The sequence below is a fragment of the Macrosteles quadrilineatus genome, unplaced genomic scaffold, assembly GCF_028750875.1.
Source record: "Macrosteles quadrilineatus isolate MER2022 unplaced genomic scaffold, UCM_ALF_1.0 Scaffold_1007__1_contigs__length_22696, whole genome shotgun sequence".
Taxonomy (NCBI): domain Eukaryota; kingdom Metazoa; phylum Arthropoda; class Insecta; order Hemiptera; family Cicadellidae; genus Macrosteles; species Macrosteles quadrilineatus.
The window spans coordinates 1-17,492 of record NW_026543600.1 but is presented as its reverse complement, the minus strand read 5'-3'; the positions used below and the strand labels follow the sequence as shown (position 1 = coordinate 17,492).

Here is a 17,492-nt window from a genome sequence, read left to right as displayed (position 1 = left end):
TTTTATTTGTAGATTCAAACTGAACACCAGGAGTAGAAACACCTTTAAATCCCAATAAAACAGACCCTAAACATGGTTTTGTAAAATCAAACACGTGGCTAGAAAGTAATGTCGCTTTCATAGTTTTATTATTAGCTGTAAGGAAAAAGTCTGGGATTTGCTTTTGAATTTCCTTTGCAAGCTCAACCACCTCATATGTTCCTTCAGAAATTTCTATTGTAACTGGAGCTTTGTGGTCATAATAGAAAACATCATCACCTTCTTCAATGGTTAATTTGTTGCCTTTAAGTTGATTTAATTTTGGAATAAGCCCTTTGAATAAAAGTTTGACTTTGGTATTAATTAATGCTTCTCCATTTTTATCTATTATAACTTTAAGTTTACCATTTAATAACTGGTTTAAATCATCGACAGAGATCTCTCCTTTTGGTAATGTCATTTTCTCTACTTTGTAATATGTTAAAGTATTTAGAGGTTTTTTAACATTAAATATAGAATTATAACTTTGAAAATCTACTAATCCAATTACATAATCATCATTTAATTCTATGGGAGGAAAGAACACTGACTTTAGCTCTGACTCTGTACCCGAAAATGTTATAGTAAATGAATCCATTTTTATAAACAAAAATTTTTTATGAATGATAAACATAAAATTCCACAAATAGAACTATTTAAATCTTGTATTTGATTGGTTGTATAGAATATTTTATGTCCCTCAAAATATTTAATTACTTCTTTTGGAGGTTGGATTCCAAATGGGTCAAAATAAATTACAATATCTTTATTTTTACGATATGCTGTCCAATGTGTGCCAGATGAACTGTCTAAATTAACTATTCCGCACTCTTTTACTTTTGGTGTTAGATTTTTTAGCTCGTTTTTTAGGTACACCCCCCGGAAGTGAGGCACGTCTTTTGCGGCCTCTAACAGCTGGTAGTTGTCCATCTTTTTTATTAAATTTTAATCCCATTCCCATTTTTGCTTTTGCCTTCATCAAATTTGTCACCGCATAAGCTGCAGCTCTTTCAGCAAGATTTGCGTCATTTGCCGTTACTCTAGTCCAAGCTAAGTCTGCTAATCTCATGTCTGCTTTGTTCCGAGCAGCGGTATCGGGATTATTCATGTAGAATATGTCATGCTCTTTACAATAAGAGTCTAGCTTATTTTTTGGAGGTACATTTTTGGCTAAATTTTGACGTATATTCGTTCCAGGTCCACAGTACCGACATGATGGTATGTGAAGTGGAAATGGAAGATTATTTATAAGAGTATTCAATAACCCTCGACCCCTGTAAGGCTTTAAGAATAAACCTTTGCCCTTTTTACATGTTTTCTTATTATTTTTCACCATTTTTATTATATAAAAAATGTCTTTTATTCAACAAAAACATAAATTTAAAATAGTACATACTAAGGAAAATATACCAAAGAAGTTGGGTCTATTTCCTACCAATATTCGATGTGTTATTTGTGGTCCAAGTGGAAGTGGGAAGACGGTTGTAATTTACAATTTAATTGTGAAAAAGGAAGGATTAAAATTTACAAACTTATATTTAATATCTAAATCTTTAGAACAAGAAAAATAAAAAAAAATAATTGAAATATTTAGTTTGTGTGATGAAGTGAAATTACACACGTTTACTGACTGTGAAATCACACCAAATGATGTAAAATCACAGTCAGTTGTTGTATTTGATGACATAAATAGTCAAAATATTACACAATTTTTTTCAATGGGTCGACATAAAAATATTAACTGTTTTTACTTGTGTCAATCTTACAGCAAAGTACATAGACATTTACGTGATAATGTAAATTTCCTAATATTATTTAAACAAGATGATTTAAATTTAAAACATGTATATAACAATCATGTTGGTAATGATTTTTCATTTAACCAATTTAGAAATCTCTGTCATCAATGTTGGGATAAAACCAAATATGGCTTTTTTGTAATAGACAAAGAAAGGTTAAAGAATAATGGCAAATATAGATTTATGTTTGATCAATTTTATAATGACCAAGTGCAAGAGTATTGATACCATCTTCCAGAATAAACCTCTTGTCATCGTCAAACGATAGTACTTTCTTATTCATAGTTAAGGTTTGAAGATGATGATTTGTAGATTTAATTCTTGTCACATTCTCATAGTAATCTTGCCCAGTGGCAAGACAGTTCAAATAATGTTGATGTCTAAGGAGATGTTTAACTGTAGCACCATCAGCTCCTTTAGCTTTCTTCACCTCTAAAGCTTGTTTGTCTTCTTCATATAACCATTTTAGAGGAATATAAGAATATAACTTTGGTCTTAAACCACAATATTCATACATAATATGACCATCTAATTCGTCTTTAAACTTGCCTGTGACTTTTTTATTTTTATCAGAGTATAAGAAATGGTCTTTACTATATCCAGAGGTATCAAAATAGTGTAAGTCACATTCTATTTCCTTGTAAAAATCCTCTGTAACTATAGAATACATTAAAGAATCTGTATCTGTCATTAGAAATCTTTTATTCTTAAATTTTGACATATAATTATAGTGGAAATCATACATTATTACTTTACTAATATCCAAAATGGTCATTCCCAAATATATAGGTTTATTAAACTTTACAACTAATTTATTTAAATGTATAGCATGTAAATTGTTATCGAACTTTTTGCTACAGTCAAACCTTGGATTAGTGACATATTTAGTTAATAGTGACTCATCCTTGAGATATATATCACGAAACTTGCGTTGGTTCATAATTGTTCGACCAAAAAGACTATTATTTAACAATTTATAAAAGTCTTTTTCAAAATCATTTTTAGCACATTTGCGTTTTTCAATATTAAAATTAATATAGGGTGCAAGCCATTTGGACTGTCTAAATTTTAAAATTCTACGGTATTTTGTAGCAACTAAACCCAATTCCTCATATTTTTTTAATGCTTTATAATGTAAAATATATTTAGTTTTGTCATTTAAATTAGGTATTAATTTGCCATTCATTTTCTCAGGTGCTAATGGATAGTCATTATGTAAATCGTGTAAGCTTTTATCATATTTTAAATCAACTTCTAAAATATATCCAAACTCATCATTTTGATTGTATTTGTAGTCTATCTCATTCGTCCAACGAAATCCATCCACGGGTAGTGTCTCACACATAGCTGTGGAGTATAGCGAGTTACAATCTAAATATATTAAATACACACTTTCTTGATTGGGATCATAATGTTCGCCCATATATCTATTATTGGCTTTAGCGTAACGTGTGGAAATCATACTGACTCCTCCTCTGATTGCACTTTCTATGAACAAATGCATGTCAATATCTTGAAATAATTGTAATTTTATACCAGTCATTCTAAGACAGGCTTCCCATGTTAGTCCTGGAAGTGAATACATATGTACGGGGTCAAGTTTGTAATCTTTTAAACACAGGTCTCTAAATGTCTCAAACACATCAGCCAGTAGCAATACATCTGTTTTAAGATATAAATCATGATATTCTTGTAAATTGTTTATATTAAAATGGGTCCAGACATGTTTTGCATGTTCATATTCGATGGGAGAGATATGTTCTTTAGTTAAAGTACTGTAAAAATTTTCAATTGGAGGTAGAGACTCTGCAAACTTATCTGGTCCTGTCATGTATTCATAAGGAAATACGCCTTTACGTTGTAGTAGTGGATTGTCTATGAATCTAAATGTATTTAAATTGGAAGCTAATTTGTATAATGGAAGGGACAGAAAGTTATAGGAATCTAAAAATACTAAATCATCAACAGAGAATGAAATGTACTTTTCCATATCCTTGGCTATGCAATTTAATTTACGATTATATTTTCCCAAGTGTTGCATTATTAAATGTCCATCGTAATTTTTCAAGTTATGGAAGAATACTGGTATTTTCTTTGTTACTTTATAGTTTAAATTACAATCATTGTGGGCAGCTCCACGGTATTGGCCATTTGAATGACAATGTTCTCGTACCCTATCAAAATATAGGGGCTTTTCGCAAATGTGACAATGTGTTGAGTTTTGGAAAGATGCCTCTTGCTCAGGAGTCATTACAAGGGGAATATATATCGCCATTTGACTTTTAATAAAATCATAAGTCTCAAATAATCTTTCGAAAAACACATCCATAACATTTGCACCACTATATAACACTTCAGAAATAATCTTAGAATCTTTTACTACTACAAATGCAAATCCCGATGGAATATGTATATTGGAGTTTATAAAGCACTCAAAATCTGCATAAATCACAAATGGGGCTTTAAGTTGATATTTATAGTTTTTAAATTGTAATGTATCTTGTTTAAACATTTCCACTCTTTGTGCATCAAAGTTTTTACAATATGTTATATGATGTTCTAATTTATCTTTGGTGTAAAAATGTTGTAAACAAAACTTGCAAAAATACTTCTTATTGTTATGTTTTGTAGAGTAAAACATTAACCTATCAAAATCACGAATTAAACAGTAATGTGATTTACGACCTTCTTGTAATAATAATAAATCTATATGAGTATTACTATTTAGTTTGGTGGTTTTTAATGGATATATAAATTTTTGGTCTTCAACTCCAAATACATTAACACTTATATTATTCTTTTTTTCAAATTGATCTATGTCAGATATTTTTACGGGATATTTTATGTTTGTCATATTTAACTGATTTTCATAGGGTGCATATTTCGATACCCTTTCAGCATTTTTTGCATTCCTTGGATATAAAGCTGCTAAAATTGACCAAAGGAAGCATTTATTGTCAGAATTCTTTATATTTAAAACTGCATGTTTTGATTGAATACTTTTTGGTGTGGGGATATATGACGTTGGAGTTAGGGGCTTGTACTTGTAAACGTGCAACTGCCAATATTTAGTGTGGTCATATATCCATCCACTACCTTCCGCTTGATATTTGTGCATGGAAGCGTCAATCTTTAAAAGAGCATTTTCAATTTGAGGCTTTAAATCTCTCTTCTCAATGGTAAGGATAGTAAGGCTTCTGAAATCTGCAATACATTCTTTCTCATTAACTAATTTTCCATTTTGATCTATTGTATATTTTATAAATTTGATTCTCCTTACTAAAGTCCATTTTATCGGTAGAGGACAAGACTGAAGAGTACTTTTAAGTTCAGTTTTAATCGATTCACCAACAAATTTAATCATTGTATATGGACATTTGTTACAAGAATTTACATGTCTTTTAAAATGGCCAACAACATTTCTTTTACAGAAATTACAAGTCTTGTGACTTTGTAATATATGAGATTTTAGAGCCACATTATTATCACAGATTAAATCACACAGTTTACATACCTTCATTTGATGTTTTAAATTGTAGTGGCGAATAAGGTTGCTTTTTTTAGAGAGGGATGCGAAACAATGTTGACATGTAGTCTTCATTTTTATATATGTAACTAAAAAACTAGGTTGGCATCTTCTATACAGTAGAAATTATATTTTGACAATTTCAATTAATGAGAAATAATAATTTGAATCAGAATTTTATATTTTAATATTCAAAACAATCTCATACAATAAGATTTGGCAATTGTAATTTTCTAAATCAAAACTAAATCCAAAATCTTAAATAAAAAATACTTTTTAGCAATTCAGATTGCTGAGTCTACATATATACAGAGTGAGTAATACCTATTTTAAAGGGGACTTGACAAAATTATATAGTGAGTATAATTCGGCTAAGTTTTTAAATAATAACTTGTATGTACATTTTTGACTCAAAGTCCCCCCCGTGAGTGAATTTGGATAAGTTTTTAAATAATAACTTATGCACAATATTGACTCAAAGTCCCCCGGTGAGTAAATTTGGCTAAGTTTAAAAAAATAACATGTACACACTTTTGATTTGAAGTCCCCCCGTGAGTGAATTTGGCTAAGTTTTTAAATAATAACTTGTGCACACTATTGACTCAAAGTCCCCCCGTGAGTGAATTTGGCTAAGTTTTTAAATAATAACTTGTGCACACTATTGACTCAAAGTCCCCCGGTGAGTGAATTTGGCTAAGTTTTTAAATAATAACTTGTATATATTTTTGACTCGCTTAAAAATAGTAATAACAAAATAAGTTACTTTTTTGGATAGAGAAGCAGCACACAGTTGACATGTAACTAAAAAAACAATTGGTGGAAATTACATTTTAGACAATTTCAATTAATGGGAAATAATAATTTAAATCAGAATTTTAAATTTTAATATTCAAAACAATTTCATACAATAAGATTTGGCAATTGTAATTTTCTAAATCAAAACTAAATCCAAAATCTTAAATAAAAATACTTTTTAGCAATTCAGATTGCTGAGTCTACATATATACAGAGTGAGTGTTAGTTATAGAGAAGACTATGTTACCTATGTTAAAAGGGACTTGACAAAATTATATAGTGAGTATAATTCGGCTAAGTTTTTAAATAATAACTTGTACACATTTTGAATCAAAGTCCCCCGGTGAGTGAAGTTTGGCTAAGTTTTGAAATAATAACTTGTGCAAACTTTTGACTCAAAGTCCCCCCGTGAGTGAATTTGGCTAAGTTTTTAAAAATAGACTTATATACATTTTAAGTTCCTTAGTGACTGTTCAAAATACTCTAAGTGTTTAAAAATAGATTTATATACATTTTAAGTTCCTTGGTGACTGTTCAAAATACTCTAAGTGTTTAAAAATAGACTTATATACATTTTTTACAAGTTCCTTAGTGACTCAATTCAGCTAAGTTTTTAAAAATGGACTCGGGAAATTAGCTACACTCCTAAGTTAAAAGAAATACAGAGTACGAGTACAAGCATCAATTACGTCACCAATTGATCCCATGACCCGACACGCGACAACATATTACAATAGTCTAGCTTAGATGTCAAAGACTTACCAAAACAAGAAGATCCAGGTGGAAGAGTGAGTGATGATTCCATAGAATGCCCCCCTTATATACCACAAAATTGTCTAAATTAATTTAGAACTTAACAATGGAAATTGAACAAACTGAAATTGAACAATTGAATAATTGAGGTCAATCAATCAAACATATTTGGTAATTGTCTAAACCTGCCCCAGACAGACTGGCGCCAGACAGACAGAGAATGTTGACAATTGTTTTTGATTGGGGTCATTAGGTTACACTCACAGTCATTCATTTGAGTCGGGCATAGTTTACGCATAGCCATAAGCGTGCCCGAGTTCACGCACAAACCTCGCATGATTTTGAGAATATACATAGGAATGGATGTGGATTTGAAATTTTAATGGAGTTTGAACATTTGTATGGGCTTGTATTGGACGAGAGCCGGGTCTTAAAAAAAGTGGCCAAAAAAAATGAGCCATATTCCAGACGTGTTTTTTAGTATTAAAAAAGTAGAAAGTTTATATAGGGGTGTATAGGTCGAGAGCTGGGTCTTTAAAAAAGTGGCCAAAAAAATGAGCCACTAATTTTTCTCATTTTTCCCCTATAAAAAGTGCCCTAAAAGTGCCTCTAAAACGCCGAAAGTGAGGTAAAACCATCATATTATATCTACTGGCAGCAGTTGATGATATAAGAGTAATATTTGTAATTAATTTGCAAGATGACAGTGACAGCAATGCCAGCAAGCGTGTGCACCAAGATCGTCATGTCCAAGTTCGTCACATCTACGAAAATCAATGGGGAACCAGAAAGTAGCGCAGATGTTGAAGGGGTATTAAAGGACTGTATTACATAATTTTGAGAAAGTTTTTATGATAAGTATACATTTGGTACAAATTACTAAATATCGTATCTTAGACATGATTACAGTAAATTAAGAGTGGTGTTCTGTGGGGAAAAATCCTAAAGTTAGGATAAGCAGAGCTCGTTATTCGCCGGTGAAATTAGCACCCTCTTGCATTGAGCAGTGTATTTAGGATTTAGGATCATGGACATTGATTAGAATACATAATATTTAGTGTCTCAACATGCATAATGTTAAGAAGCGGGTATGAAAAATACAGCTGTACATTCTAGATAATAAAGTAGCCCAAGTCAAAAGTCAGTTATTGGTCTTGTTTTAAAGATTTTTAGTTATTTCCAATATATTATGAATACTTTTTTAAGAACGATATAGGCAAGTTTTCAACGAAAACTTTAGTTTAGGAGTTGGATATCCACGCATAGCACGTGTAGCAACTGTGATTCTTACATGGCAGAGGTGAAAGCTATACAGACAGGGTTAAACAATTATCAAGGAGGAAAAAAGTACACCGGAAGATAAATTTAAAAAGCTATCAATAGAAAACAAACTTCATTTAACCAAAGCTGACATGTTTTACGTCAGGAAGAAACAATCAAGACTGAGCAGTCAAAAATATAAAACAAATAAAGTATAACTATGGATAAAAAATACCCCCGCCGCAGCAAACCTGCCGACTAAGCGAATTTCCATTTGTCTGAATTTATTTTCAATTAAATCTATTTAAATAACATAAGGTTTAATGAGTACCTAGGTTTGCTGCTACAAGGAAACTAATAAAGTTTATTTTTAGTAAAATATTAATAGCTTAGTATAAAATAAATAAATTTGCCAAGTTTGATCAAAATATATCCATAAACAAGCAAACTACAACATTTTACAATAATCTCCATAAGAATAACATGGGAATTTGAAATTGACAATTTTTAGAATTTTCTCCATGACCATTAGCCGTACCAAAACACTTTGATATACTAATCGGACAAAAAATACTTAAGTTATCGCGTTCACGGACGTATATATATATATATATAAAAATTTGAACGAAAAGTGTTTTTGGCCTCTAGGGACATCAAAATGAAAAAGTAAATCGGTCCCGTGCCTAGGTCTTATTGTGCCACCTACGGTAATAGCTACTTCCCTATAGGGAAATTCGCTAAAACAAAAAAAATACAACAACAAAACAACTTGCCGGTCCCAGACATAAAGACAAACGATGTGTATTACAGACGCCAGCTCACTAAAATAAAGTTATAATAAAATAACTGAAATTTGCATGTTTAAAATACATGTCGTATCGTCGAATGAATCTTACAATGTTTACGACGAAACAGTAGTAAAGGAAGGAGCACATGAAGTAGCTTAATTTTTTATGGATAAAAAAAACAAACAAAAAAAAACAACAACAAAACAACTTGCCAGTCCCAGACATAAAGACAAACGATGTGTATTACAGACGCCAGCTCACTAAAATAAAGTTATAAAAATAACTGAAATTTGCATGTTTAAAATACATGTCGTATCGTCGAATGAGTCTTACAATGTTTACGACGAAACAGTAGTAAAGGAAGGAGCACATGAAGTAGCTTCATTTTTTTCATTTCGTTATGACCGAATTGGACCCAAAAGCCAAAGAGCTAGATAGATTCTGCGACTGATGTGGTGGACAAAATATGAAAAAGTAAATCGGTCCCAGGCCTAGGTCTTACCGTGCCACCTACGGTAATAGCTACTTCCCTATAGGGAAATTCGTTAAAACAAAAAAAAAACAACAACAAAACAACTTGCCGGTCCCAGACATAAAGACAAACGATGTGTATTACAGACGCCAGCTCACTAAAATAAAGTTATAATAAAATAACTGAAATTTGCATGTTTAAAATACATGTCGTATCGTCGAATGAATCTTACAATGTTTACGACGAAACAGTAGTAAAGGAAGGAGCACATGAAGTAGCTTAATTTTTTATGGATAAAAAAAACAAACAAAAAAAACAACAACAAAACAACTTGCCAGTCCCAGACATAAAGACAAACAATGTGTATTACAGACGCCAGCTCACTAAAATAAAGTTATAAAAATAACTGAAATTTGCATGTTTAAAATACATGTCGTATCGTCGAATGAGTCTTACAATGTTTACGACGAAACAGTAGTAAAGGAAGGAGCACATGAAGTAGCTTCATTTTTTTTCATTTCGTTATGACCGAATTGGACCCAAAAGCCAAAGAGCTAGATAGATTCTGCGACTGATGTGGTGGACAAAATATGAAAAAGTAAATCGGTCCCAGGCCTAGGTCTTACCGTGCCACCTACGGTAATAGCTACTTCCCTATAGGGAAATTCGTTAAAACAAAAAAAAACAACAACAAAACAACTTGCCGGTCCCAGACATAAAGACAAACGATGTGTATTACAGACGCCAGCTCACTAAAATAAAGTTATAATAAAATAACTGAAATTTGCATGTTTAAAATACATGTCGTATCGTCGAATGAATCTTACAATGTTTACGACGAAACAGTAGTAAAGGAAGGAGCACATGAAGTAGCTTCATTTTTTTTTATTTCGTTATGACCGAATTGGACCCAAAAGCCAAAGAGCTAGATAGATTCTGCGACTGATGTGGTGGACAAAATAAAAACTAGACCATGTTGAGAATAATTCACTATCTGGTTCATCATGTAAAACATGTAAAAAGACTCGATAGCGTTGAGATGAATTTCCATATACGTGGCCATTCTTATTTGGAATGCTTCCGAAATATGGTCTGCATAAATCAGAAGTAGTGGGCCTGAGGATTGGTATGAAGAGTGTCAGAGTGCAAGAGCTAGAAAAGCCCTCTTAACAGCATACAACACACACACATTACAGCCTTCCCCATTTCAAGTCATCGAGGTTATTAAAGAGCTTATTCGTAAGTGGACATTGCTCTTTAGTGGGCTCGATCACAAAAGTTGCCCTTTTAAGTCAAGATCAGTTAGAGAGTTGGTCGTCATGGAACAACATCCTCGACTTTTAAAAGTAACATTCGGAATCCAAATAAAGTTTAACATTTGAAAATAGCACATGTTGTAAATGTCCCTACAAAAACATTTTCATCTATTTATTCTTAATACTATTGGATCATCACAGCTTAATAAATGGTACAGATTATTACGTTATAAATGGATATAAAGATCAGAACTTTGAGCTTGAACCTAGAAACATGTGCTTATTTTAACATGTAGTAACAAAATACAACAGGAAAATTTACCATGTGCGACTTACTGAATTCTAAGATATAACAATAAATAACACTAACTACTTACAATTTCGGGCACCCACAATGAACACTGACACAATTTGAAGGATAGGGATGAGGAATTGTAACTAGCTGGTATACTAAATAAAAACGCCATCAATTTGAACTCGTGTGACGAACGTGAAATTTCCAAATGGCGGATTAGCGTTGGCCGGTAAAAACGAACGTTTTTTTAACACTTTTTGACTTACAAAACTGATTATAATTCCCAACCGCGTTGCAATTATATCCCTTCGGGATATAGGCTAAACTATTTTGAGGAAATTTAAGATTGTCCGACCAACACCGCGAAATGAATTTAATTTGCACGACGCGAAGGTTCACCGACTAGTACAAGGACAAGGGAACGACAGACACTGATACACTCGTTGCTGGCGGCTCGTTCTATCCCTACCACTTTGGTTGGAATTGTGGGTAATTGACCAGCTGACTATTTGTTTGCGTCTGCTACACGTTAATTCGTTGTTTATACGACGAAATCGGTACAGTGTCAATACAAACAAATTACGATGTTAAAAAATTCAGAAACCCTAAAAAGACTAGAACATTCGTACAGGCAACTATACACCAGGCGTGCGATCGATGTGGGAACTGGAAGACCGGCCTATGTGGCACAAGATAGATTAATTGCAAGTGCTACGGATGGCCTCTGTCAAGGATTTTCTTCCATATTTGATTTCTTGATGCGAACAAGCCAATCGGTCAACGATGCCATTGTCACTCCTGGCGTTGACAGTGAGGAAGGAGAGGATGACGAGGACTTCGGGCCACCGCCGCAGGGACCACCTAACTTCGGTGAGTCAATATTTTATGGTTGAAAGATTGTATATCCCATTTTCTCATCGTACATTTAACGATAATTGGGTGATTTAATTTTTATTTTTGACTCTAGGCCGTGATGAGTATCGTTTACCTACAATTGTGGTAGTTCTTTCAATTTTACAACATATATTATAAGTTAGATGAAACTTTGCACCGTTGGTAGGGAGCATAATGCATCACTAACCAGAAATTGTGGATAGTAATTCTGACTTAGAAACACCATAACAAGGAAAATGGAAAACTTTTTTTAGAATAAAATAGGTAAATTCTTTCTCATTCTCTTACTGGAATATATATTCTGGAACTTAATAACGGTTGTACAGTGTGATTATATTAAAGAATTAATATTGTAAACAACGCTCCATTTACAGATCCGGCAATCCTAGATATGGGCATACAACCCAGGAACAGGGGGCGTGGGATAGGAAGGAAGGACCCGTGAAAGTTGAAAGAAGAATGAACCGTGGGCTAGAGATGGTGGAAGGTAAATATTGACACAATAAGTAACATACGTACAAGGGGGGGGGAGAAGCCTGGCTAGGTATAGTTTATTACAAATGTAAGAACAATATAAACGAAACCCACGTGTTATTTACAACTGATGTGGATTTGTATTATTTAGTTTAGGCTCTTGTGAACGAGTTAATCTCCTACTCACCTATTGATAAAAATTTGTGAGTTATCAATTTCATTGCAACAACTGTACACATATTTTGAACTTTGAAGGTCATTTCTTGTCAATGTTTTCTGTAGATGAAGAAAATGTTGATGATCCTGCCATTCCTAATCACTTAAATGCACCAACTCGTGGGCGTGAAAGAGGTCGCGGGAGGGGTGGTGAGAACAATTTTACTTACATATTACATTTGCTTGATATTATTTGTGAAAAATAAAGAAAAACAAGATAAATCTGTTGTGTAAGATTTTATTTGGAGATAAAATTGCATACTTTTATTTAAACGTAGTGTTCGGGACTAATAGCTGGACCAACTATCGTCTCATGCAACCATCAGCTGTGTTGCTCACTTAATCCTCGTTTCCGTTCGCAAGTTGTTACATTATATTGCTGTTAGTTCAGAAATATGTATATTATTGGTGTGATAATTATATTTTAGTGATTGTAGTTAAGTATTATCAATGACTAGCTATACCCGCGGGCTTTGCTCCGTTTAACGTCAAAAGTATTCGCATGGCTCAATCACGTCCTGGTTGAAGTTCGTTCGCTACGCGTACTCACCTTTAGGTTGGAGCTCGTTCGCTGCGCTCACTTGTTTTCAGGCTAGCTCGTTCGCTACGCTAACTCGCCTCTAGGTTGATGTTCGTTCGCTACGCTCACTCACCTTTAGGTTGCAAATTAGCTGTTGTCATAAATTACAAAAAAGTCATCCCTTTTATTGTTTATAATACTTTGATAAAGGTTTTTATGTTTTAATATTCAACATTGAAGAATTTAAACGTTGTTAAGTGCACAGGTGTGCTGCGATTGGGGTTTAATACATTTGGACTTACAGTATTCAAAAGTAAAATAGTTTTCTGTGCTGCACTCTGTAGAAACACTGTGGCACAATTTCAAATCATGACTATTGCTAATACAGAATGTTATGATTATTCAAACCTACAAAACAGTTGGTGAAAGCTTAGAGTAATAAAACAAAAAGTTTTGTTTTATTACTCTGAGGTGAAAGTAAACATCTGCTTTTGAATTATATTTATTTGTAAACATTGTAGATCAAAAAGTCTGACATTGGCCCACTTAAAACCCTCTGGGGCAGAGCCCTTTTGACGGATCTGCACCAAACTTCACTCGAACCATCCTTGAAAGATAACGAAATAATGCCTGAAAGTTTCCTTACAATCTGTCGAGCGGTTTCGGAGTCCGTAACGTATATACATATAGGTATACACACATCTATAGTTCCCCTTTTATAGATATAGATACACGATTGTGTCTAATTACAGACAAATGTTTTTAATCTACCAACTAACCTCTGTAATTTTTTTTGTTGATGTTAGTTTTGCTTATGTGGATATTGCATAGCTTACTCGAGTTAGGTTAAAATAACATTTTTTATATACGTGTGGTTTTTTATCCGGCCAAGACTTTGTGGTCACCTTGTATATTATGTTCTCTGACATATTATTTTTTTTTGTGTCAATGACATAAAAATTATTGGTCACAAAAAACATTTGCTCAGGTACGGTAATTAACTATGACGTGAAAATACTTGTGGTGTACATTTTATTTATTCTGTCAGAAAATGGTGGGCAGCCTAGAGAAATTCCTCAAGAAGAAAGAGGCCACAGAGGGAGAGACCGAAGAGGAAGAGGAGGAAGAGGGTTAGGACGAGGTCGCGGTCATGCCTAAACCAGGTGGAAGATGAGCCACTGGTCAAACCAGCACCCGCACAGGCACAGGCACCGGGACCAGCACCCGAACAGGCACCGGCACCGGCACAGGAACCGGGACCAGCACCCGAACAGGCACAGGCACCGGCACAGGAACCGGGACCAGCACCCGAACAGGCACAGGCACCAGCACCCGCACCGGCACAGGCACCGGGACCAGCACCCGAACAGGCACCGGCACCGGCACAGGAACCGGGACCAGCATCCGCACAGGCACAGGCACCGGCACAGGAACCGGGACCAGCACCCGAACAGGCACCGGCACCAGCACCCGCACAGGCACGGGCACAGGCACCGGCACCATCACTCGTACAGGCACCAGCACTCGTACAGGCACCAGCACTAGATATCGACGACCTAGAGCTGGAACTCGATATCGTAAGTCAAAGTATTTAATTTGATGGAATAACTGAAACTATGTTTTAATGTATAAAGAGTTTACCGATTATAACTATGTCCTTGATATTGTTTACAAAATGAACAACTCTAATAATTTATCTTCACCATGAGCTATGTTTTCCTTTAAACTTCAAAATAACGATACTAAATTAACTATAATTTTTTAAATAATTTTTACCATAGATAATGCATAATATTCATTACTTTTTCTGTAATATATCAACTAATCAATTGATTTCAGTGTGAGGCCAGGCCATCAAAACTAATACACAGAGAAATTAAATCACAAAAAGAAGCAGATCGCTTGTTGACTAGGAACGATGTCAAACTGATCCGAACTAGCACTACTAACTAGCGTTCAAAAGGAAAGACTACGCCATATGCCTAAATTACCAAAGTCTCTAGAAGAAGTACAACAGGCATTGGACAAGATCTACATAAGGACCTCAAGGACGAACTGTTTTTACTAGTCAATGACAAGGAGGCGCGTGTTTCTATTTTCTCTTGTGACACTAATCTTCAAGGTTTAACTGACAGTGAGTAATATTTATGGATGGCACGTTCGAGTACGCTCCTAAATATATCACGCAGTTGTTTACCCTCCACGGCTATGTAAACGACGTATACGTTCCTTTGGTATTCTGCCTGCTTCCGGACAAAAAAGGAGACATATTCAGATGTACTTAGGATGATTAAGGTGTGTATATGCAAATGTATGTTAACTTAGGTTAAAGTGGGGAAAAGTTTGAGTACATTTAGTATTTTTATTTTATTTTGAATTATTAAACTTTTTGTATAAACTATTTTATAAACAAATATTTTGTGCGTATGCTTGCCCTAAAATTAAAATTTTAATTTAATTAGATTTTTTATAATTTTTACTATGTAGTCCGATCACGGCAATAGAGGTTTCCTATTTCCCAATTTTCGGAAACGTGTTTTTTAAAAGTGAATTTAAAGTGTTTTTATTGTTAACATTCCAGTAATCCGGCATTTTAACTTATCCGGTAGTATCACGGTTCTAGGCCTATATCTACCGGATCACGGTACTGCGAGTCTAATGCATTTACTCAAACGGTGGTTAATAGAACAAATTTTATTTATCTGTGTTCAATACTTGGTTCAAAGTTCTAAGACTATTTTTGTGTTTCAGTGATGGATAAAATGAACCACATGATTGGAATGATTGCCTCGCTGAGTGAAAAGGTCGACCAAATCAACCAAAGGATTAATAATTTAAACGCAAATCAGATTATTGGCACACAATATAACGAAGATATGTTAAAGTTTTTGCCAATAAAGACGATTGGGGAGTTTGAAGAATTTGAAGTAAAATTAGAAGAAGAATTCTTCAAAAAATCCTTTGTAAGTATAGGTAGTGTTTAAAACCTAACTTTTATATGTATTGTTTCTATTAACACATTAGCTACCGACCATACTCACCCCTCAGTTACAGTGTAGAGTGGTCGGTAGGGAGCGTGATAATGGCTTAACATGAGATACTTCTCTTACAATTTTTATTTTATTTTTTCTAAAAATGTTACAGTGTTGAACCTTTCTCACCCACATTAAATCTTTTAAACTTAGTTTAAAAATTACCGTACTCAAAATTTTTATTTTTTTTTAGAAATGCTCCCTATTTTTTATGATAATATGATTGAATATTGAAAAGTCGATTTAAAAATATATAAATTATTCTGTGTTTTCATTCAATTGTATTGCAAAAAAGTCATTTTATGCAAATTAGAGGACGAAAGACTGTGTCAGTGTCAGTTGTGTGATGCCATTTATTCTAAATGAGATTCCATCAATTCTTTCTTCGCTAAAGCCTGGATACTAGGGTAGGATTTAAATTTTTTTGCAGAAGTTACCCTTACAATTAAAAATTAAATAGATTTGGTAAGCTTAACATTAAAATGGATAGGCCTACTAGAATGTTTCATCAAGTAACTGATACTTTTTATTTTAAGGTGAAAGTGTCTACACTTGGAGGAAAAGATGCACATTTTTATGATTAATATCCTAAAAGCAACATTAGTGGACGAAGTTGCAGAATTGTTTTCCCTTACAGGAAAGAAAATGGGAAATTTCCCCCTTAAGAGGAAGTTCCTAGAAACGAAAACTTGTTGCTCGATGTTTGGTAAGCATTTTTTATGATATTTTTACTTGATTAATAATTTGCAAGAATGTACTTTAGAGGTTCAAGAATTGTCTTTTTTCAGATATTTTTCATTTTGATGTCCCCAGAAGTCAAAAACACCATTCGTTCAAATTGATACATATATATATATATATATATATATATATATATATATATATATATATATATATATATATACGGTGTGTATATGCAAATGTATGTTAACTTAGGTTAAAGTGGGGAAAAGTTTGAGTACATTTAGTATTTTTATTTTATTTTGAATTATTAAACTTTTATATTTCTGCCTTTTATATTTCAGTGTGAGGCCAGGCCATCAAAACTCATACACAGAGAAATTAAATCACAAAAAGAAGCAGATCGCTTGTTGACTAGGAACGATGTCAAACTGATCCGAACTAGCACTACTAACTAGCTAGTAAACTTATATATATTATATTTATATTTATATTTATATGATTATATATATTATGTGTGTGTGTGTGTCCGTCCAGTATGTATATAATATTGAGTAATTTTTATCCGGTTTTGATAAGAGATGGTCCTCATGACTAACAACTGTATAAATTGTAATTTAAACTTATGTAAATATCTTAAAAATATATAATGTTAAGTGCACTTTTTCTTTGTTTGATTTCCATTGTCAAACCTTCTCTCATTAAGATAATTT

At 33.3% G+C, this 17,492-nt stretch overlaps 1 protein-coding gene across 1 annotated transcript; it reads right to left on the bottom strand.

Annotated features, from left to right (window-relative positions):
• Positions 1 to 14,248: 14,248 nt before the first annotated feature.
• On the bottom strand, positions 14,249 to 14,628 carry LOC128982700 (selenoprotein V-like; the record flags this gene model as incomplete). Its single annotated transcript, XM_054401640.1, has 1 exon — positions 14,249 to 14,628. A coding segment is annotated over one exon (380 nt), but the record flags the coding sequence as incomplete, so codon positions are not given.
• Between the last annotated feature and the right edge of the window lie 2,864 nt (positions 14,629 to 17,492).